General features: G+C 33.6%; 1 protein-coding gene across 10 annotated transcripts in view; it reads left to right on the top strand.

Moving 5' to 3' along the window:
* Positions 1-24,652, top strand: part of VTI1A (vesicle transport through interaction with t-SNAREs 1A) — a 324,109-nt gene that overhangs the window by 53,049 nt on the left and 246,408 nt on the right. For 6 of the 10 annotated variants that reach the window (XM_025039169.1, XM_025039166.1, XM_025039168.1 and 3 more), the window contains 2 exons: positions 16,377-16,454; positions 22,742-22,762. The exons of 1 other annotated variant lie outside the window; for it this stretch is intronic. In XM_025039169.1, the coding sequence (XP_024894937.1) occupies positions 16,377-16,454; positions 22,742-22,762 (99 nt within the window). The remainder of the gene's footprint in view (positions 1-16,376; positions 16,455-22,741; positions 22,763-24,652) is intronic. 3 more of the 10 variants (XM_015596331.2, XM_015596333.2, XM_025039164.1) reach the window with 1 other exon arrangement.

The following is a 24,652-nucleotide window of genomic DNA, read 5'->3' as shown; positions in this document are numbered from 1 at the left end:
CCTTCCACGTCTGTTGCCCATTTCAGTTCCCCATGCTGCTCTTGCCCAAATCCCAAACCTGGGAAACTACTGTTATTAATTCCTTGTGTATCTTTCCAGCTTTTCTTTATGTACATACAAGCAAACACAAATGTGCATTCTTCTCCCTCTCCCCTTTAAATAAAAACATGGCGTACCATACAAAAGACAGCATAAACTATACGTATCATTCTACACCTTGCTTTCCCCACTTTTCAATTGATCTGGAGAGCTTTCTATATCAATATACAAAGAACTTATTCAGTTTTAAATACCTGATTAGTATTCCATTGTATAGATGTACCAAATTTAACCAGTTCCACATAGATGGCTTTTGGTATTATTGCACATGATCCTGCAATGAATGACTTTGAGCTATGTCATTTTTCATGTAGACAAATATCTTAAGAAATAGAATTGCTTCTTTATAGAGTATATGCATTTGCAATATTGATAATCCTTTCACCGTCGTTCCAATTTACACTCCCTTGGTAGTGCATGAGAGGACTAGTTATTTACAAAATAAATTTTCACTTATAAATGAATTATCAGACTTCTGGATATTAATCAAAGTGATAGGAGTAAAGGGGTATCATAGTAGTTTTCATTAACTTTACTCACGAGCAAGATGGAATGTTTTCAGGAACTGTTCTTACCCTTTGCCGTTTTGGGGGCATGGCATGGCCAGTTGTTGGTCTTTTTCTTATTAATTTTTAAAAGTTCTTTATATGTCTTGAAGATTAGCCCTTGTTAGAGATAAAATTTGAAAGTAAATTTATATTTCGTATTTTGACTTTGTTCAATCAAACACTACATTTATCCTATCTCTATTCTATATTTTGCCATTCAAAATTTTTCATTTTTTGTATGGTTGAAATTATCCATCTGTTATGGTTATGTGTTTAGAATCGTAGTTAGACAGGCTTTTTCTCCTCAGGATTGTAAATGAATTAAGTTTATTCCTGGTTTTTTTATGTTTTGTTTTTTTCTTTAAATGGGAACTTCTGTCATATCCTCCAACTAGTTGTTTGTTTATGTGAATTAATTTCTGTATTTTAATTTTGCAGCCTACTACCTTATTAAATTCACTTATATTTGTAATTTCAGTTGTTCTCTTGAATTTTTGAGATATACAATTACATCATCTGTAAGTACTGATAAGTTTTTCTCTTCCTTTCCAATTTTATACTTCTGTCTTTTACTGGTCTAATTATGATTGCTAGTATTTTCAGTAAAATGTTAATAGTGGTGTTAGTAGTTATTTTACTTTTTTCTTTTTTTGAGAAATAGCTTTATTGACGTATACTTGGCATATATGTGATGTATTTGCATATATGTAAATGTATACATATGGTGTGCTTATTCTTTGTTCATTTAGTCCTGATTTCTTGCCTTCTCAATTAAATCACATATTTTTAATATTCTATTTCTTTTATTAAATTTTCAATTAGACCTTTTTTGCGTTATTTTTTAGTGACTCCTACAAAAGGTTATTACAGTCTACTTTCAAGCAAATATTACTTCATGACAGTGTAAGACCTTCACAGTGGAATTCCATTTATCTATCTCCCACCCTTTGAACCCTTGTCGTCTTATATTTTACTTCTGCATCTCCTATGAGCGTCATGAATTACTTAGAAAAAGTATTTTATATTTACCCAGATATTATATTGGAGCTTTTTCATTTTGTGCAAACCACAATTTTCTTTGATGTCATTTCACTTCAGTCTAAAGAACTCACTTTAGCATGTCTAGTTGGGCAGTTCTGCTGGAGATGACTTCTCTCAGGTTTTATCTGACTAAAAAAAGTATTTATTTCCATATTATTTTTAAATGAAATTTTCACTGGATATTGACTTTTAGTTTGAGAAGTCCCCTCCCCGCACCTCTTTCTGCACTTTAAAAGTATAATGTCATTATCTTCTGGCCTCCATTGTTTCTGGTGAAAAATTAGCTATCACTTATTATTTTTACCTCTATATGTAATGAATGGTCTTTTACCCTCTGGCTGCTTTTAAGAGTTACTATTTATCTTTGTGTTTTATCAGACAATTTAATTATGTTGTACCTAGGTGTGTTTTTTTACAGCAGGTATGAACTTATTTGTGGTTTACTGAGCTTCCTCAACCGATGAGATGATCTTTTTCATCAGTTTTGTAAAGTTTCAGCTATTATTTATTCAAATATTTCTTATGCTCCATTTCTTTTCCTTTTTTGATTCCAATTACAAATATGTTAGTTTATTTAATATTATTTCACAATTCTCGGATGCTTTTTTTTCCTTTTCACTTTTTTTTAATCTTTGAGCTTGTTTGGGTATTTTCTGTTAATCTCATTTTAAGTTTATGGAACCTTTCCTTTGCTGTTTCCAGTCTGCTCTTAAGTCCATTTAATGATATCATATTTTTTAAATTGCATTTTGATACCATGTTTTTTTGTGCTATCATTTCTGTTTGGTTCATTTTTATAGTCTCTCCTTCTCTATTGAAATTACCCATCTCTTCGTGTGTATTATCCATTTTTTCTACCATATTCTTTAGTGTTTTTATGATAGCTAAAGCCCATGAGTGATAATTCCAGTATATGGATCATCTTTGAGTATGCGTCACTGACCATGGGTCACATTTTTTTGATTCTGAGGTACATAAGAGTTCAAAAACTTACTTATTAATCACAACTAGAAAAGTTCGAAGCTGGGATTGGAGCCTTTGGATCCAGGCTTATCAGATGCCCAAATTGGAGGCCTTTCTAATTTATCATTGTTTCTTCAAAGGACAAGAAAATAAGAATAACAGAAATTACAAATAATAGAATTACAAATAAAAATTAATGTGTGTTTATAATATTAAATGTATTCAGAGCAGAAATAAGAATAAGCAGAAAAAGGAATGACTTCCTCAACTTTGCATGTCACGAATGAGGCTGGGTACACTTGGCTTGTGTCAGACTCTGTAAGAATCTATCATCTTACATCTCTGAGTGTAACTGGGGCTACAGATAATTCAGAGAAAATTGGGGTGGGCCCCTCAGATGATTAAAAGGTTGGAAATTAGACAGATGAAGAAAGGTTCTGGGATCATTTTCCCCGGATGGAAAACTGTGGCATTATTAAGTAAATGTCCTCAAGTCTGTGAATGGCCGAGTATGGCCAGCAGCTGTTTTTGGTCTCATCTGTAAGCGTAACTATGGTACCATATACTTATGTTTAATTTAGGGAAATAATTCCTGACAGTAACCAGTGACTGTTGGCAGGCCTTATTTGTGAAAGTTAAGGAACTTCCTTCCTGAGGTCTTTATAAGATACATTCGGTGTGCGGTGATATAAGGGAGTCAGGTACCCTAGAGGACCTCTCAAGGTCCCTTCTAGCCCTAAGGTCCTGTTATCGCATATTTATAGAGTGCCAAAATTGGCTATGTTCTTTTCAGAGAATAGAATTACATCCAGTCCCTGTCCAGGACTATCACAGTCAAAATTAGACAGATCAGCAATACGTGGGTTGCCAAATCAAGTCAAAGTTTAGCGGGCACATGTCTAACTATCTGTGAGTGTGTATTCTCTTCAAGAACATTAGAGAAGGGCCTAATGGCATGGTAAAAGATCTTTAGTTAGTGCAAAACACTCCAATGAGGTTTGTATTTGGTTCTTTTAGGCATTTTTATAAATAATAATTTATTATTATCTTTTAAACAGTCTAATTTAGAATTATTGTCCTCAAAACTTTTTAACTCAGAATGAAGGAGAAAAAGAATTGCACTGTATTACCAAACTGTTTTAAATGGTAGATAATATTCTGTTACTTTGAATTGATAACTTCAAACTTTTCTAACCATGGATGATTTAGAGTTCATTCTAATATCTGAACTATAAAAGAAAATTATGTTGCTAATTTAAAACTGCAAATAAAAATCCTATAGTTTTACTGAAAAAGTAAAAATCACCATTATATGTGGTAAAAATGAAAAGTTTAAATTTTCTAATTTGAAAGGAGTAATGTTCTTATATTTTTGTTTAACACTAACTATTTTGTTGTATATCTAATCAAAGATTTATTTTGACATTTAGCTAATCTCAGATATTAGCTAGTTGTAGATTATTTGTTTACCAAAAACCTCTACTTCCTTCTCCCAATAATCTTTTCACACATTTTAACTATTTTAAACTTTGGAAATAATTTCAAACTTTCATAAAAGTTTGAAGAATAGTACAAAAACATACATATACTCTTTACCTAGATTTACCTGTTGACATTTTGTTCCATTTGCTTGATCATAGTGTGTGCTTTATTGATCTTTCTTTCTACTTGTATTGTTTTCTGAGCCATTTGAAAGTAAGTTGCATACATCATCTGTTCATGTTTTTAAAGTAATGTAATTTTATAACTTTCTTCAGAGTAAAAATAACTTTTCTCAGAAAGCTCTATTATTTACCAAAATGTAGAGGCAACTTGGAGCATTATATTTCACCTTGCTTTTGTCCTGTTATCTATTTTATCTGCTATTCATGAAGTCCTTTTCATGCCTTGTATCTGGAGTATATTATTTTTTCCAGATTGTCCTTTAACAAATTCTCAAGTCTTTACATAAGTGCCTGTTGCTACAACATATAATGTTATAGCTTTGCCATTTGACATATTACAGAATTTTGTAGAGTGCCAAATTCTTACATAATTTTAATTGAAGAAAACTCATTTTCAAAATGTAAATATTTTCATTTGAATAATTGAACTAGTTAGATTTCTATTTAGTAAAATTACATGGGTTCAGTCAAAGTTTTCGAACTTAAAGTTTGTTTATTTTCTATTTCAGTTTGATAAGGATTTATAGGGCTGAATTTGCAAGTTTGCATATTTCCCTCACAGCAGTTTCTGATTCCACAAGTCTAAGACTGGATTTCACTGACGGAGAAGCTACATAAGATCTGGAATAAAAATGCAGCTTATAGGAAAGGGAATGGGATTCAAGTCAAACAAAAATAATCAGGGAGAGGACTCAACTATTTTATATACTGATGGGCAAATTGATATTATTTTCAAGTCACGAAACATTTATTACTGTTTTTTTATTGATATAATTTATCAACATCTTAAATGTCTATGATTAACACTGTCTTTGAATAGATCAACTCTGAATATTTTTTCAAATAGTCTTGAGCTATGGCAGAGATTAGGTGTAACTGTGGTGAGGTCAGTTCTCTAAATTTTTCAATTGTTCTCTGTGAATGATGGTGACACAGAGCTAGAATCAATTCAGGCTCAGTGAGAATGATGGTCTCGCTACTCCAATTGGCCATTTTGTGGGGAGAGGTACTACCTGCATTCCTGGAAGGACCATAGATCAGAAATCAAACTCAAAAATATAGCGCAATGTCGCCTTCGTCACGTAGCCACTGAATGTTGACTCACAATTTTATTATTCTCATTCTCTTCAGATAACATATAATTCCTGTCTGTTAGTGTTTTTTCTCATATATTTATTAGTAGTAAGTGTGCTACGTGCTTGCTTTATGTTAGACCACTGCCAGAAAAAACGAGACAAAATTAGTTCCAAGAATATTTTTCTTTCTGTAACACCAATCCTCAGGATGTACGATCTGTAGTAATTCTTATTCATTTGAAATACAGCAATTTGTTCCTGTCAGTAGAGGATAGGTTTGTTGTTTTAAATTGCCAGGTTTTGTTTTTGTTGGCATGTTCCCCAATATAAATTGAATGGCTGACAAAAATCTATTAGTATGACGGTTCAATCTAGATAAGTGCCCTCCGTTGCCTAACGGTACAACTTGGGGTCTCAGAGATAAAAGCAAACTGAATGCTAGGCTTGTAGCAGAGCTTCTTCGTGCAGATAACAGAAGTAATCCATATTCCTCAGGTCCACAAATCAGACAAAGAAGAAATATGCATGTACATTGTCTCGTTTGAAATAGTGTTCTTTTAGCTTCTACATAATAAAAAAAAGTGAGAATATCTAACCGAGGAGAACAATAAAATACCTGTTACGGGATATGCCTATATATGAAATTAAAGAGAAATGTGGTATTGACTTACCGAGTCGGAGAGAAGTCTGTTGCTTAGCATTTTCCCATAGTATATTGGCTTTCATCAAATAAATTTGCTTCTTGTTTTAACGTGTCTATTCTGAAATAAATTGTATCTTTAGACAGCGATCCTTTTATAGCTTTGATATTTCGCTAGAGGTAGAGTTGAAGGGGTCTCTCTTACTCCCTAAGATGAGAAGCTGAGAATTTGAACCCGTTGGCTTACTTCTGCCTAAAAATATGTCAGTCTTTCCATACAAGTATCTCTTAAATATAATTCATGTATTTAAAAAGGGCTGAAATATGTGGTAACAAACAGTTATGAGGAAAGAATTGTGACTAGTGCATAAGATAACAGACATCCTGGAAATATGGCTAAAGGCCCCAAGTTTAGATATTCTGAAAAATCAGAGTTTAATCCATAGGGCTGATTGATTGATTGGATATGGAGAGTAAGGGAGAGTGGGATCATTCCTAGATTTTTATCTAGGGAGACTGTATTCACGGCAACAACATTAAATTAGGGAAAACAGAATGAACAGCAGTGTATAGAGAAAGAAAATGTCCCACTTTGTGTTGTCTGAGATGCCTTCAGATTATCTAAGGCACCCAGTAGGAATTAAATTTGTGAGTAGAATATGCAGAAAGCATGCATGTCTTTGCCAGCCTGTAGGTGGTATTAGAACAATGGGTGTAGATGAGATCATTCAGGTAAGTGATAAGAGGACTAGTAAGGATGGAGACCTGCGTGACTGAGAGAGCAGTTATGATAGAGACTGAGGAGAGACCAGGACGGGAGCCATGGCTATAACTGCTAAGGTGAAAGTGGTAAACACTGTCAGGTGCTATCAAGAGATCAAATGAAAGAAAGGACCAAAAAGTGGCCCTTGGAGCCAAAGTAGGTATAATTTGAGCAAGAAAAGTAAGTATTGGATTATGAGCCAAAATATAAAATAAATATTTATGAGTCCATACTGATGTTAATAATTGAATAATGATTAAATAGATCTCCCGTGTAGAAGAATGCCAAATAATTTATGTCGATACTCCTCCCTCAAGGAAGTGGAGCATAATTCTTTACTCCTCATATGGCAGTCATACACAGTGAGTACAGTACGGGAAAGGGGAAAAGACTAACTTTACAGTGGAGAAACCCGACACACACTCCTTCAGGTGGTCAAGGTCAACACCGACAGTGATCACTCATGTTGGTAGTATACACCTGTGAAATGGTGTGATGAAAATAGCACTTACCTCTCTGGTCCTCTTCCCCAAAACCTATAACTCCAGTCTAGTCATGAGAAAACTTCAGACAAATCCCAATTGAGGGACATTCTGCAAAACACCTGACCAGTACTCTTCAAAACTGTCCAGGTCATCAAAGACAAGGGAAGTCTGAGAAATTATCACAGCCAAGAGGAGCCTAAGGAAACATAACAACTAAATGTAAGGTGGAATCTCGGCTAGTGTCCTGGAACAGAAAAAGAACATTAGGCTAAGGAAATCTGAAAAAGAAAAAGTATGGACTTCAGTTAATAATAATGTAAAGTAATGAAAAATTAATTCATTAATCATGACCAATGTACTGTACTGATATAAGATGTTAATAATTGGGGAAACTAGATGTGGGTTTTATAGGAACTCTGTACTATCTCTGTAACTTTTTTATAACTCTTTAACTATTCTAAAATAAAAAGCTGATTTTAAAAATGTGGCCAATGATTGTGACAACTAGAAGTCTTTGGCGATCCAAGGGGTGCCGTGGCACAGTAGGAAAGCATCCAGTTTGTTGCAAGTTGAGAAGTGGCCGGCACACGGATAAGTGGAGTAGTGCTATCGAATACTCTTTCAAGAAGCTTTGCTAGGAAGGGGAGGATAAAGGGAGGTTGGGCATTAGCTGGGGAGAGTAATATAGGATAAAATAACTTTTTTAAATATATAAAACTGGGGTACACTTAAAAATGTTTATATTCTTGAAGGAAAGAACCAGTAGAGCGACACATTGAAAATACAAGGGAAAAAAAAAACCATTTAATTGATGAAGCGAAGCCCCTGAGTAGGCAGGACTTTATTCTCTTCAACTGAAAATGGAGAATTTGGGAGAAAAACATGTTTATGAATCAAGTATGAATATTTATATTTACTTTATTATGTTTTATACTTTTGGGTCACCCTGGTATAGAAGTAATGTTCAGAATGTTTTTATAGAGAATTTGGGCTAAATGAATTTTGTTTTATTGCCTAAGTATCACAGTTTTATTGGCTATATTCATAAAGCAATAAAAGGCATCTTGTACATCTCTGAACTATGAGTACTGTAATCTCACTATAACAGCATATTCTGCAATAAAGAATCTGTCACAACATGGGTCCAAAAGTAAATACTGAGGCAAAATTATTATAAAATGTTTGCCTATGAGATGGCTTGTTCCAATCTAGAATTTTAGAGCAACTGTACAGGGAGTCACCAGATCTCGTGGGTAAGCAGGCAGTTCTTAACACATCTTAATAACTTGTGTGGTTCCTCTCCTGCCCTATGGGTAGCTTATTGTTGCTTTATGGTGCAGTCTTTGAAGATTCATCTTGAAACTTACATAAGTTACACCCAAAGGTGTGGTTGTGACTCACCCTCTGAGATCATATGTTTTATTCTATCAAATAAAAACATTCTACCTTAAGCATTTGTCACCCTTTAAGTTTAAAATTTATTGTCAATATTCTAGGTGTTGATGACAGTATATAAGTAAAGCTTTGGGTTTTTTTGTTTATTTTGGAGAAGGGTAACAAGAAACATAATCTACAGGCTAATCAACTTTGTAGCTAATGGTGAGTTCGTAGAACTAAGGGAATGGTGCAGCCATCGCCTTGGGGGATGAGCGATGAGACGGCCAGCACTCGTGGTACAGTAAACTGACAAGGCTTTGAGAAACAGATTCTGCCCTTGTTCTACCTGGTCTTTCTCAGCTGTTGTTCTTAGGTAGATCACCCAAGGCTTTGAACTCCTCATCACTAAATGTGTAGGCTGGTCTAGGTTATGCCTCTTGTCACTGTCAACCATAAGATTCTGTCATTTATGTGATACATAAATGTGCATGGTATGTTCTGTGTCAGTTGCTCAGAATCCTCAAATTCATTTGTTCTTGAATGTCCAGATATCTTGAAATTACGGCTATGGACAGATTTTCGATGTCCGATCACTTTTCCTCCCTAATGGTAGGCAGATTACATAGAGAAACTTAATCGTATAAATGTATATACTCTATTTCAGCAGTTCTTTTAAAAACACAAATGAAGCATTTGTTCCATAGCATTTATTTATCAGAGTATCATTTTTCAGTGGGAGTGTATAGGGTATTTATATATCATTATCAAACAAAATAGTGAACATTTTGACATTTTGATTATTTCAGGTACAATCTATGGAGTTATTTTATTTTGTATTCAGAAAGACTTTAAAGAATTAGATTTTGTCCGCTGCACACTTACACTATTCCAGATGTTGACAACATCTGGGCATTCTATCATGAGTTGATTTTCTGAATGAAGTAACTTAATTATTGATTGACAAGCTAACATGATTTAAGACACAGCCACACTGTGTTCAATAGCAGTGTCAAAGTCATAAATACAAGCATATGCAAGCAAATGGGGCCATGATACTAACTCATTCAAGTTGCATTTTGAAACACTAATGCTGAACTTAAATTCCAGGTTTAAGTTTAAAAGTGCTAGAGAAGGAAATGAAGAAGTGCAGTTACATGATTTCTGAGCTCTCTGTTTTACAAATTATTAAATGATGTAGCAGCAGTATGGTCAGAGTTCCTAATATAAATAAAAGTCTCTTCTTGCACAGTGAATCACAAACAGTTATTATTCCATATGGATTGCACATGGGTTCATGTGAGCCTATATGTATATAACCTCATCATATGCATATGTTCACATGTTTTACTATAGCTAAATTTAAAAAAATCGTTAAGAGAAATGTAGTATAATTTATCTTATTATTTACAGCTAAAACATAAATGTCCATTTCAAAGATGTAAAATGTTTTTGAAAGTACAAGCAAATGTAATAAATGAGAATGATTGTAATAGAAGATGTTAATATTTAAAATTTTTTCAAAAAAAATAGAAAATATCTCTTCCTGGTATTACATACTCAAGAACAATGGGTTATTTCAGTGTTCTCACACTAACCTGCTTTTCCAACCATTGGTAGCCTAGCAGCAGGGCATGTTAGTATTTTCTCTCTGGTGGCTTGCATATGGTCCATTGACCATGAGTTTATGATGGATAGAAAGTGTGCTTTCCCTTTATTAACGCTACAGTATTGGTGACATATGGCATGTGCACTTTCCGGCGAATGAGCTTGACCTTTAACTCTAAACAGTCCCATGAGGAAGAGCAAGCCATGTTTAGTGGAATGATTACTTAAAAGAAACAGATTGGAACTTATTTTCTCTGATAACATTAAAGAAATTCAGTAAAGTTTTTACTTTTGAAAATCGTCCAAAAACAGTAGCACCAAAAATAAGGAATTAGACAAAACAACGTAGTGGAATTACTGGTTTAAATAATATGGTCTTTTTAAAGCTATTTTTGGTATATAGTGGCACATCGTTTTCTTGGAAGGATGGATTAATTTGTACTTTCAGCCATGTACGTGTACTGGTTTTATTGCATCCTTTCCAATATTATCAGCCAATATTTTGTTGAACATCCTTTGCTGGGTTCCCACCTCCAAGTTACTATGATAGGCTTCCATTTGCTTATAATATTTAAATCTTCACAACAGCACTGGGAAGTAAATCCCCACTCTTAGAGATTGAGGAAACTGATACTCAGAAAACTTAATTTGACCAAAATCACAAACTAAAATGTTATCTCTGTTCTCTTCATTCAGTGCCCTGTGCTTTTTCATCCTAACAACTTTTCAAGGATCAAACATTTACCTAACAGTTTGCTTTGCTTTTACCTAAGTCATGTAGTATGGCATGTTTTAATCTTAAATTGCTTTTTGCTAGAAATTAATATAGCACAGAGAACACAGTGATAAACAAAATTTCATAAATATATTTTTATTTTTTCCCTCCCAAATTTAAGTTTCTTGTCCTGAACTGATGAGCCTTTTTGAAGTTATGGGTCAATGGTGGAGTGTGGATGAAAAGCTGAAATTGGCCATGGGAAATAGAAGCGAGGTTAAAATGGAATACTTTGTGCCAAAGATAGATGCATTTTAGAAAATGCCATCTGGGCATTATAGAAGTATGATATTATTTAATTAGAACCAGATAAAATTAGGTAAGAAGTGAATGCCAGCAATTATATGACTAACTAATAAATATAATTTCACGGTATACTGTAGATATCCCAAAGTGTTAATTATAACAGGAGCAGTTAAATTCTTTGGAGCAGTTAAATTCTTTGGCTATGAAAGCATAACAGTTTTTAATAGATGTATCACCTGGTAACCTTGGGCATTATTAAATATATGGAGACTGAAAGACATGGTAGAAGCAATGGAAAAGTCTGGCCAGACTGGGTAATTTGTTTTAGACTTATGGAGAAATCTATTAACCATTTCTTCTATAGACCAATTTGATTAGGACGTAGGACAAACTGTTCTTTCATTACTTACCAAAACCATACTGCACTTCGTATCAATTATTTGGCTGTCTGCAGCACATAGATTAGAATAAAGGCCTTTCTTAGTGGTTGTGAATGTTGTGGATTACTGATTAGTAATTAAAGTGCTGAATGAAGAAAATTAGGCCAAAATTGAATGAGAAAGTCTTAATTCTGTGATACAGATGTTAAAAACAGATTGTCTTGAGCAGTCCATTCAACATAGTGACATTCTACATACCATGGAGTGTTTGCTTCCCATGTAAGACTCAAGCCCAATGCCTTGGAGATGGCTTCCGCTCCCATGCCTTGTGATGTAGCTGTATGGGTATTAATTTAGTGAAATATCCTGTCTGCCAGGTGTGGGAACTAGCTGATTTTATTGTAATACCAGATCATTACTTAATTCATATGCAACAGAGTGCAGCACATGGAAAGCATTATAAATCTATTTACAATGTGGCTGGTCTGATGATAACATTGTATTAAATTCCCAGGTGAGGCAATTTAAGCAATTGCTTTGCCATGTGCATGCCTTGGAAATTAAATTCTCATATATGCTTTAGTAATAAACCAACTTCATTGTTATGCTTTTGCTAGTGGTGGGTTGTAGAATCTTCATTCTGGTTATGTATACCGTTTCATATGTAGAATCATACAGAAGGTGGTATCACAGATCATAGTTCTTAATTTAAGCTAATTTATTTTGTTTTCTAGTTTAACAGTGCCTGTCCAGGAACATATTCAGTTCCGTTGGGAAATGTTAAGAGTGGGTGGAGTAGATAGATTGTTTCAAGCCAAATTTCTAGATAGAATTGAGCAAGGGTATCTGCTTGAACTTGACTTTAAGAAAATCAGCCAGTCAGTAAAAGTTTTGTTCATATACCAAGTGACGATTGCTTGGAATCTGAAATTCTCACTTTCATAACCCAAGACTTACTTTTGTCATCAGTTTACAATAGCCATTGAAACTTTGTGGATCTCACTTCTTAGGGATAACAATCAGTTGTTAATTTGTCATATTTTTTCTATAGTTCATATATGGTCTGTAGATTTTTTCTGTCTGTGTCTAGTCCACCTAAGTATATAGGTTAGAAGAAATACGCTTTATACAAACACACAGCTAAAAGTGAGGAATACTCTTATATTTAACATTGTGTGTGTGTGTGCGTGTGTGTGTGCACACGCAGCAAATAATGTCAGTTGAAGCTTTTCCACCCTTATGGTACAGACCCGAAATTGCAATAGATTACAAACTGCATAGAGATTCTGTCTTCTCCAGAAGCCACATATAAAGCACCAGTAGACAGTGGTAACTGACAACTAAGACTAAAAATGTTGACAATTTCTTGATTTGCCTGGTTAGCTTATGTATAGAAGTCATTAACTATTTATAAAATGCATTATGAATTGGGTTCCTTCAAACTGTAGCTGAGTGTGTGACATTTTCAGCTCAAATTCTTATGCTTGCATTTGGCTAACGTACAAATTTTATATAGTTGCTAATAAAGTAAAATTATTTTAGTGTATCAAGATACAGTGGATGTTTCCAGTTTCATTAACTTTGAATACTGCAAATTAAAGTATCACATAGTGCTTGGTAATGTAGAGTGAGGTTTTTAAAAGTTTCATAAAAGGTAAAATAATTTATCGATTTGGAAAGGAAAATTATCCATAAAATAAGCAGTTTGTTATTCAAAGGAATTTACCTTTTCGGGGGATATTCAATTAGTTTAATGATGACACTGCAGGCTAAATTATGGTTGATTACAGTCAGCTTACTTAAAACTTCAAACTATAAAAAATTAGGAGAAAATACTAATGTTAGACATTTAAACATGGTTCTTAATAAATCAAAGTCTTGATTTTAAAAAAAATTGGAAAATAAGACTCGAGTGTGAAGTTCAATTTTCAGCATTGGTAGTATTATTTTCATGAGGAACCGTTTCTGATATTTGAAATTAGTTGGCATTCTTTAGCAAAAGTCAGTCCTATCGGAGAGAACATTTTATAAACTGGGCATATCGTTTGCTTAATTACCTCCAGAGAGCTGAGCAAATGACCAGTTTTTGCCATCCCGATGGCAAATAATGACAGTGACAGAGACCACCCTTCAGCTGTGGATGGAGCCTTCGTTCTCCTCTGCTGCTGAGCACGTACCCTCCTAATTGCTGGTTTTAAAAAGCAATGGATTTTAACCAAAACGAGATTAGATATTTAGGGATAAATGTTTGTAATTTTCTTCTTCTTTTGAAGTATAGTAAATCAAAATAAGAATGTAATATAATTGAACAATCTATGCCAATTTGTTGGTATTTTGGTGAAAAGGGAAAAACAAAAACAATCTCCATATGATATTCTTGCATACTGTGGAATGTTTTAGTCCCCCATAGTGATGAAATGAATAATTAAAAAGGCAGCTCTGATACCACAGCCTGTTTAAAGGTTCTCATTTCCTTTAATGCTGTAAAATACTTTTGCTTAGCTAGTTTGGAACTACTGTAGTGGGGATCTCCACATGGGCAAAAGAAAGGTTTGGCTTGATCTAAATATTGTGGTAAGGCCATGAAATGTACTGTCCTTGTAATTTAGCATTTTTCAATACAATTCTTTATGAAGTCAGTAGAAATAGATAATTAATAACAACTTCAGTAAATACAGTAACAGAAGCAGGCTTACTTAATATGCTGTTTGTAGTGGTAAGAAGTCTGGCATGTTCACAAGTGAATGAGTTGGGTCACTCCTAAATTGTAGAAACCTCTGATCTAGAGGTCATTACTAACCTCAGGCTAATGACTTACCTTTTCTACTTTGTCCTCTCTGCAGCGTTGTTGTTTTTATTTATCTACTTACAGACTTATCGCATTTGCCAAAGTATAAGATATATATTTAGAGCAGGGAAGACAAGCTTGGGGTAGGGAGACTCAGGGCAGGGATGGGATGCTACCATCTCCTTTAGATTGCAACATTTTGCAATGTTTTTATATCTGTTTCCTGAGTATATCCAGAGGGTAATAAAATGGTGAGGAAATTTTATGTGATAGAATGAGTTCTGAGCTGTGAGTTAAGACCCCAGGGTTCTAGTCTGTTTAACCAAAGCTACCAAAATAACTCCATGAAACTGACTTTTTTTCTCTAAAAAAAAGGGATGTCTAGATTTATTTATTCTTATTTATACTCCATTCAGCCCTTTTCAACTGAGTTCTGCTGGAGAATTAAGCCCCAATGCCCTAAGGCTTCTGTTCTATGTAATGAATTAAAATCTCTCATGTTCCATTCTTGGAAGAATTGAGAAAATAGTTACTGAAATAGTTTTCTTTTTTTTGTGGTTCAGACAAGGAACCCCTATTGAAAAGGGCTGCAACTTTAAAATGATATAAAATCTATTGAGTGGTTTTTTTTTTTTTTTTCCGAAAGTCCTTTTAAATTCTAATGTAATATGATTTTATATTTAAAATCTTATGGTCTCTGTGTGACAAAGCAGTGTTAGGCATTCAGTAGTTTAAAAGTCTAATTAGAAATCTTGTTGACTTCTGCTCACAGATTATGGATAGTCCTTTTAAACTACAATAATTTTGCAGATCACAGTTGAATAGGTAAGACATTTTAAGTTCTAAACTATAGATCCCAAGCGAGAAAAGATTACTATTTTCTGACTGCCATTTTTTAAACTGACTGTTTTTGCATAGTTAGTTCAGAAGCAGAAAAGTCAGCAAAGTAACCTGTAAATCTGCATTTAGGTGTGAAATAGTGATGCCGAAGTAATATTTGAGGACTGCACTCTCATTTCCAGAGCCTTTTAGTTTTTCCAAATGTGTATGATTCAGACAATTCCTGAATTGCTTGCAGACATGCCCCCCTGACTTTACAGGTAAAGGTGGATTTCTTGAAAAACAGAATTTCAATGTGTGAAGCCTTGACTCATAGCCCACTTGTCTTTATTTACTGGGATTATGAAAAGTTGACTCAACCTACTTGCCTTGATTTACTGGGATTGGGAAATGTAATTTGCTTTACCAGACACACACACACACACACACACACACACACACACACACACACACCCATTCTCTCATACTTTTCCTTAGGCCATTATTTATAGAGGACTTAGAGACATTTAAATTATTTTTTGGAAATGAGATGTGCTTGTAAATTATCTTTTTTTCAGTTCATCATATTACAGTAATGAAGGAAATATAGATGTACTATTTGCCAGGCATTCCAGTGTATATATAGTTGCGGCTATAATGTTATCCTAGAATTAGTGATAAATCCATTAGTGATAAATCCATTTCCTGCCATAATATTAAAGAACTCCATATTCTCTTATTTTAGTTACAGTCCGGTGCGTTTTGCAGATACACCGCTTATGTAACCGTATTTCCTTCAGCTTAGTATTTCTTTCTGAATGACTATGTATGGAGTAACATACCAGTTCCAATCCATTTGTGAATATTAATGGTGTACTTACACAATGCAGAGTTTTCTCTCTGTACTGGCATTTGAAAAACTTCTAATTTACATTAAACTTCTCAAGTTCAAGAACTTTACACAACTTTGGCTTGCAGATTTTAGCAAATAGGTTTCCATTAGGGGGCTCTCGAGGTTTGATATGATCAGTGTTGATACCAATAATGCTTCGAAGCTTTGCTCTCTAACGTTCATCTCGCTCTCTCCCTTTTTGTTTTGTTTTATAGAAAAGGTCACGGATTGCCTACAGTGACGAAGTGCGCAATGAGCTCCTAGGGGATGATGGGAATTCCTCAGAGAACCAGGTAGAATGCTAATCAGGAAGGCCCGGTGGGTGGCTGGAGGGTGAAGGAGGTCACCGGCACACTGGGCTCTCAAGCTGCTCCCTAACAGTGTTAGCAGCAACTCATGTGGAAGTGATACTGTTTAATGCAAAGCTGGAGTCTTAATCAACTTCAAAATGTTTCTTGGAGATCTTACATTTAACCCTTTACCTTGTGATCACTGTCTGCTATCTTTAAAAAAAATCTTTTCTTCTCTTTTCTTTATTATTTAGTACTTAAGGAATAACTTGAAACACACTGTTTGCAGACAAAGCCAAGGTCTTCACCTCAAACACATGTAAAAGGAATAAAAAAGTACACAATGCGGCTTTGATAATAATGCAGTATAATTAAATCAACACTTGCAGCAAAACAAATGAAAGTAAGCTTTCAAAATTCAACAGGGCAGCTCAGTCTCCTATTGTGTAGCTTCTTAAAAATACATTCACCAAAATGCAAATTGTAAGCACCAGTGTGGAATTTGGACACTCATATAGAGTTCCTGCCTCTGTCAAATGATTAATAATGATAATGATGATAATAGTAATAATCATAATCATAATCATGGGAAATGTCATTTTGCAGTTTAAGATCTGGTCAAAAATAAGATACAATTTCTTCGTAAAGGGGCCTTATGACTTGGCTGTCAATCCTCATTGGAATCCACAGTAGTGCCAGGAGTCTAATTAATGTCCCACTTCTTCCTTTGAATTAAGATTGCAGATTTCATTAATTCATATAGATAATATAGATGACTTAAAAAATGTTTCAAGAACCTCAGTACAGAGATGATTTTTAAAATGCCTCAGACAACCCTGGCGACTGATTCTTTCCGACACTTTTCAAGAAAATAAATGATCGGGAACCTCACAAGCGAGACCTGAACATGTTTATTAATGTTACTTTGGCAAGTATTATAGAGGTCTCTACTCCGTCTAAATAAAGATGGACATAAATCATTCATCGAATAAACCAAAATTTTAATAAGATAGTAAAACAATAATATATTTATACACATTATAAAAATTGCATAATTGTATTTATCATTTCAAATTGATTGTATTATTTTGAAACTACATTACTATCTACTATTGATGTTAATATTGTAAGTAGGAATATTGCTTAAGTGATGAAGATCTCCATCCACTGACCCAAAAAGGGGGACAAGAATCACTGAGCTGATTCTTTTTTTTTTTTTTTAAAGATCTCACCTCCTCCACTATTTGAGTTCAGACATGTAAACACTTTAAGATTTGACTTGGGATTTCAGCCTCTCTGACTGAAATGTGAGAATAGCTAAGGGAAAAAAAAATATGGAGTGCATCAAACAGAAAAGGGTGATGTGATAAAGCGGTTTTACTTAGATTAAATAATGAAAGGATGAGAGAGAAACAATATTTTTTTTCCTATTTTAAGTGAGACTTAGGTCTCTCATACCTCTTGAATGAATGAACCATAATTTTATTTCTATCTTTACTGTGAAAGAGCACTATCTTTTTTATTTAAAAAAAAAAGTGAATGTATTGTTCCCATGTCAATTCTTTAAAAAGCTATAGATCTTTCCCTCACTTAAAACTATTGCCTAATCTAGAGGAAATGGACAGGAGGAAGCGTTCCTGTCTCAGACTCTCATTGTAATGGATGCTGAAGTACTGTGACAGGGATTCCTTTTTTTTTTTTTAAGCATGTTCACTTCTCTTAATGGACATTTTATATGCCGAAAACATTTGTCTTACGTACATATAAGTATGATTTTTGTATGCCTAAAGAAAACTATACCACAGAAATAGATTGAGTTCATATTTTCTGAAACTTTCAAATTATGTTCCTGTCACTTTCAAGTGATTACACATGATTACAGAGATTTCCCCTGGACTTGTATAAATCAGACTTACAAATTCTGAAAGTGCTTGGAGAACCTGAAGTTCAGTCGTAAGGAGCTGTCACTTCAATAAACAGAGTATGATAAATTATAGTCATGAGACTATGTAACTGTTAGATTATTACTTATGTGAACTTTTCAATCTAAAATTTGAATCAGGTTTGAAAGTTCAAAGAAACCACACTTTTGGGATATTTAGTTATCAAATGTAGCAAAATTTCCATATCATAATGAAGAAATTAAATTTTGTTTTGAGGCTCTTTATCATAATAATATAGGAATTAAAATTCCTCAAATTAAAACATATCCTTAAACAGGAACGTCACTCTTTATTCTCTATCAGTATTCATTCAGACTATGGAATCGAAACAGAAGCCCTTTCTTTAAAGGAAGAAAGGATTTTAAGTTGGGTCTTCATATTAATTTTTGCAGCTCAGTGGCTGAGAAGATAGTTTTTTTTCTGCATAGAGATTACCTATAATTTATATAAGAAAATATTTTCTGCCTACAGATAAGTTCATTTTCAGGTTAATTGTTGATACATTGATTTTCAGAACTTTTTGGCTAATCATAAACTTAATATACAGAGAAAACGTGGAGATGAACAAAATAGGACAAAAATGGTAATATTTGTTTCATTGAAATTGAGATATACCTCAATTTTTTAAAATAATAAAGAGTTCATAGTAATGGTTACAAATACTATTTAGTTACTTTTGATGCAATATACATATCCTCTCTCTCTTTGTGGAGATTTAAACAAATGCAAATGCCATAGCTATTATTTCCCATTCTCGCCACGTATAATGCATTTTTCTAGGCATCTAAAACCTGGCTGTTTATACAATTATAATCTAATAATTAACTAATAAGTGTATTTTCTCATATATATATATATAACATTTCTGCCATGATTAGAAAGGTCAAGATTTCAGAAATTAAGACTTTTTCAAATGCATTTTAATGTCCCTCATACAGTACACAATTTTACTTAATTCTACATAGCTTTGTATAAATTCATTTCTGATTCATATCTATTTCATACAATCAAATATAGCTCTGCTATACAAAGAAGGAACAAATTACCTACTTTGCGCATTCAAGTTGGGTCATCAGCTTTCTAAGGACTGTTGTCTCAGCCATTATCATTCTATTCTTTTAAAATGTCATATTTTTCATTTCCTATGGCAACATTTTAATATTTGAGAGAGTTAAGTTTTTTAAATATAGCGATGCTATATTTAGAGTGGAAACCTTTAATAAGTTAACTTGATTTAGCTTCATGAAAACCATTCTCAGAAAAGGAAAAAAACATCTTGTAGAATTAAATCTTTTCATAGAGAAGTATCATAATGAGGCAAATAAAATGTTCCAAGTAATACTTTTGAACACCAATAGGCTCCCAGTTTCCATATGCAAAATTATATTGGTCAGTGAATAAATTTAAGTAAATGAAATTTGAATAAATCCTAAATAGAAGGTTCAAATATGTATATATAAAGAGAAGGATATTTCTAGACATGCCAAAAATTTGTGGTAAAGCAATATTTAGCAAATAAGATTGCTTAATTTTTTAATACAAGGTTCTCTTAAGTTCCGATTTGGGCTTGCTGTGCATAAAGTGTGTCAAACTTCAGCCACAGACCAGGGGGTGAAGTCGGTCAATTTAATTCCCCGAGATCTAAAGAAGGTCGGTATCATTTCATATAGCCCTGGCAGAGCAGATCATTACCAGGCACAAATCTGTTCGTTACGTGCTGAGGGTTTATAGCAAAATAAATAGACTGTCATCATAAGTTCAGAAAATTGTGTGTTCGACCCACGATAATGTGTAAAGGGCGTTTAATAGAGTTCAGCATTTATTCGTTATCTGTATGCGGACAGAGACGGCAGTCGCGTTATCAGCTTTAAAAAAAAATTCGGTAGTTCTGGGAGGGGGGTCACGTGACACACCTCACATACAGAGGCGCGCGCGCATGAACCCTCACATGCTCTGCAGTGCAGTTTTGATTTTAGTCACAGCAGAAGGCTTAACCACAAGAGATTCCACTGGTTCAAACCAGCGTAAACCAGATTTTTTTCAGCCCACAAAGGAACAGATTACCTCTTGTATCAAATTCTGCATTGGAGGAAAAAAATCTTTGTTTCAGAAAAGATGTTGATTATCATAACTCAACGTGGTGGCATGGCACACTTTCATGTCGCCTATGATGGAGCTAGTAACTCGAGAAAATACGAAATCACTACTTTCAGTCTAGTCTAAGCATTGTTAATTTTCGAAAATAGACCATCTTTTGTTTACTTGAATGAAAACTCTCAGCCCTAAAAAAAAAAAAAAAAGATAAAGATTAAAAACCCTCCCATTACCTAGCTTAGCTACAAATCCGGTGTAGAGCTTGAATGCAGCCATGCAGCACAAACAAGATAGAACGTTTTTTGTTTGGAACCTATTGAAAAAACAAATGGGTAGCATTTTTAAACACTCATTGATTATGGCAGGGTGGCATGCCCCAAATGGTCTCCATTGCTGAGGAGTAGTTTTAAACTTTGGCCCTTTAAGTATCATAGTCAAGCGAAGAATGGTGTCCTCAGAAAGAAAAGATAGCTTGTGCAATCAATTCCCCGATCGTCTCTTTCTGAGAATGAATGTTTGCCTTTTTCTCCCATGATGTTCGCGTAGCAAAGAGAAGGATTCTGATGTATGAGTGGCCAGGTATTTTAAATTTTACTTCTTCTGAAGAATGGTAACTTGACACATGAAACGATGAGGTGCTTTACTCATGCACACTGGAAGGTTGCTGAGAGAATGAGCATATTAATTAAAAATAATGACAACTTCTTGTTATATTTTGAAAGGATGACATTAAAAGTTTCAATTTCACTAAACGCACTGTGAGACATTATGTAATAGGTTTTGTACCCTTTTTATAAAAGATTCATAACAATTTTGAAATTTCATTTTTTTGTGCTTGAAATACTTTTCATATAACAAATGAATTAACAGAATAAGCTGGAATGCATGCTGCCTTCTTTGAATTGGAGACAAAAACAGCATTAAGCTCTGAGAAATCCGGGCTATAGTAAACATGATACTTTTAGAGAGACTTATAGTGAGCAATTTATAGCACGTTTCTCCCAAAGCAATAGTTTAATTTATTGGCCTGCATGTGTCAAGTGTTATAACAGATGTTACAGATATAAAGATGTTTAAAAATTATCAGTTGAAGACCCGAATTGCTGAGGATGCACATTTCAGACCTAGAATGTGGTTTATAGTCTCTTATAACACAGGTTTCAGTTTCTATTCATTGCAGAAATTATGGCAGTCATCTCAACAATACAGAGATATTTGTGGTTTACAGTACTGTCAAACACATACCTACACACACACACACACACACACACACACAAAGAATGAACCAAATATATGGTTATATCCATTTTCTAGTTGCTACAGAGTTAAGCAACTTGTTTTATCTGTTATATTTAAGGCAAGTAGGAAAATGTTCTACAGAGGAGAATTAAAATGTTACAGGAGAATTTACTAACAAGTAAAGAGCAGTTTGTGTTTCAACTTCATTGTAGTACCAATGAAGTAAGAGAGCTCATTGCTTTGAGATGGCTCAGTTTACAAAATGAAGAAAATTGAAAAATGAAGAAACTTCAAAAATTAAAATAAAAACACTATGTGATTGCAGTAGCCTCTTAAGCAAAACAAAACCATAGGAATTGACTCTAATATACACAATATTTCTAAGTATAGTGAAATATTTTCTGATCCCATGTCCTAATTATCTATCCTGGCATGCTTTATTCTCAACTAAAATGTTATCTCCAAATGCAATTTTTTTACTAGGGTGGGTACTAATATGACATTAACTAACATAATAGTTTGTTGCTGTTAATTCTTATTGGGTCACAAGCATGAACTATTAATCATTTTCATTTGTAGGTAAAATCTGAAATCAGTTGTCAAGATTCAAAATAGAAAAACATCCTGAAAACTTGTATATACAAAACCTCTTCAGTGGTACATTTTTAGAAGAGAGGAACAGTAAACTTGTTTTCTTTATAATATAGACTTCTATGAAGTCGTTCCCCTTTATTTCATGATGGTGTCTTAGATGTACTTTAAAAGAGAATTTCACACTATTCTCTTTGTTTAATGTGACAGTATGAGAAAGTGATCTTTATTCGTTCAAAAAACTCTGCATGTAGTCTATGTTTAGGTTCTTTTAATGTGTTTGTCTGTGATTTTTAAATGCTAAACATGTAAACAGATAAATTGTCAATGTTAATTCTGTATCCTGTCACACAACTGATCTTTCTTTCCTGCCATTTCTTTTCTTTTTATCTTTTTTTTTTTTTTTGTGCATTCATGTTGCAGTTGATAAAATTACGTGAAGAGGTGAGTACTTACTAGCTTGCTTTTTTAAAAATTCTGTTTTTCCCTATAAAATTGAGTTTCTAAATCTGAAGTAAGATCTTTGGGTTCATTTTTCAGAAAAACCTACATATAGCAAAAGTATTGATTATATTGCTAGAAATGTTCTCTGCTGATTATCTTTTTAAAAACAAGTATATCCAAATCATGCTTATCCCGATGATCACTGTTCATTGGCATCGGAGCAAAATTCATATTTGAAAGGCCAAAAAGGGAAGAAAAACAAAGGATTGTCTTAAAACTATACCTAGGTGTACTCTTAATGGAGACTAACTTCAGACTTGTTTTATTTATTTCTCAAGTCAGTATTTTTTTTGACATTCTGATTTACTTTACTAAAGACTGCTTTTAAATAAACTTCTTTTCCCCACCCAAAATTCTTAGGTTCAACATAAGATACCATGAATCTATTATCCTTTTGGGGAGACATACATATGTTATAAATGCCCTACTCGTCTGTGCACATAGATACCTAAGAATAGCCAAAGCCCTCGTCGTTGTTAAACACTCTCCTTTATGTAGGAAATAGTACCCACGTAAGCTCTCACTTTTCTGAGTTTGTTAGCCTGTTTCATAATGCAGCTTCAGATTTTTTCTGTGGCCCAGCAAATATTTATAACAATGTTTATAATTTTATGTCTGTATCAATGAGGGATGCTGGATGAGTCTATATTTTTTTTTAATTAGGCCAGAATTATCAAATATGCTTTGATACTCTTTTCAGAGATAGAGTAGTTTTATTTTTTACTTAGTGAGGATGAGTTTTGGTACTTTTATATTAGGGCATACAATAATGGCCTATAATGGAATTTAAAAATTGTCTAATTGCTTATAATAATCAGAGTACTGTGAATTATTTTTGAGTTTAAATTGACTTCGTTGATTGAGATTTTTCTAGAAGTTATTTACTGTATGTCATCATTCTTTAGGTGATGTGAATGCTAATTTAGAGGCTTATAGACAGTAGTTTTCAATAACTGTTCTGATTAAAGATCCATGAGTGATATCCTCTCAGTGAAACTAATAATGATATATAAAATGATGGGTGAAGATACACAAAACCTACACCCTCTGACCTTTTTGTGTTTTTTATCTTCTCTACATAGAAGCAGGTGTATATCCTAAACAAATATAATCAATTGCAGTTTTGATAGATAAAATTATTCCTTGGCATGATGCATCAACATTATTTTTCTGCAGGACAGAATATCTGTGCGTATTTGCATATGCTCGTGCAAATCTGAATTTTCAAATGTTATTGGAACTAACAATAGACTTGAAAACTTCTATATGAAGAAACTGCACAAAGCTCCAGACCCTGAATTTAGCAATGAATATAATTAATAAAACAGTATGCCTTATTACAATTAGCATTTTTGACAGAAGACTTATTTTTGTTATGCTGAATTTTGTGGACTGAGAAATCTTAATTCTAAAAGCTGAAAACATCACTTCTGCATGTCTTTTAAAATATGTTTTCTCATCATTTTATGGCTTAATTCTTTTATTGTGCCTATAGCAACAGTTTCATCAGTTATGCTTCTGGAATATATGTTTCCAAAACTGTAACCTGTAATGGAACTGTACTTGGAAGAATTATAACATTCAACTAATGGTATAATATGCTCTAAAATAGTCTTTTTACAATCTTTGATATGGATGTAGCATTGATATTTTTAGACTAGATTATAGTGATGACAGTGCACGGTCTGCTCAGAAGCGATTGTTTCTCAGCCAGGATTCTAATAGGAATCCAACAGCGAATGTACCCCAGATTTCTTTCTTGTACCTATTCTAAGAAGACAGGCACTCATCTCCTCCAAAATAGGATGTTTTGTTGTCTTTGGAAACAAA

This window comes from Pteropus alecto, unplaced genomic scaffold (genome assembly GCF_000325575.1).
Source record: "Pteropus alecto unplaced genomic scaffold, ASM32557v1 scaffold177, whole genome shotgun sequence".
NCBI classification, from domain to species: domain Eukaryota; kingdom Metazoa; phylum Chordata; class Mammalia; order Chiroptera; family Pteropodidae; genus Pteropus; species Pteropus alecto.
This window is presented reverse-complemented; position numbering and strand designations above follow the sequence as displayed.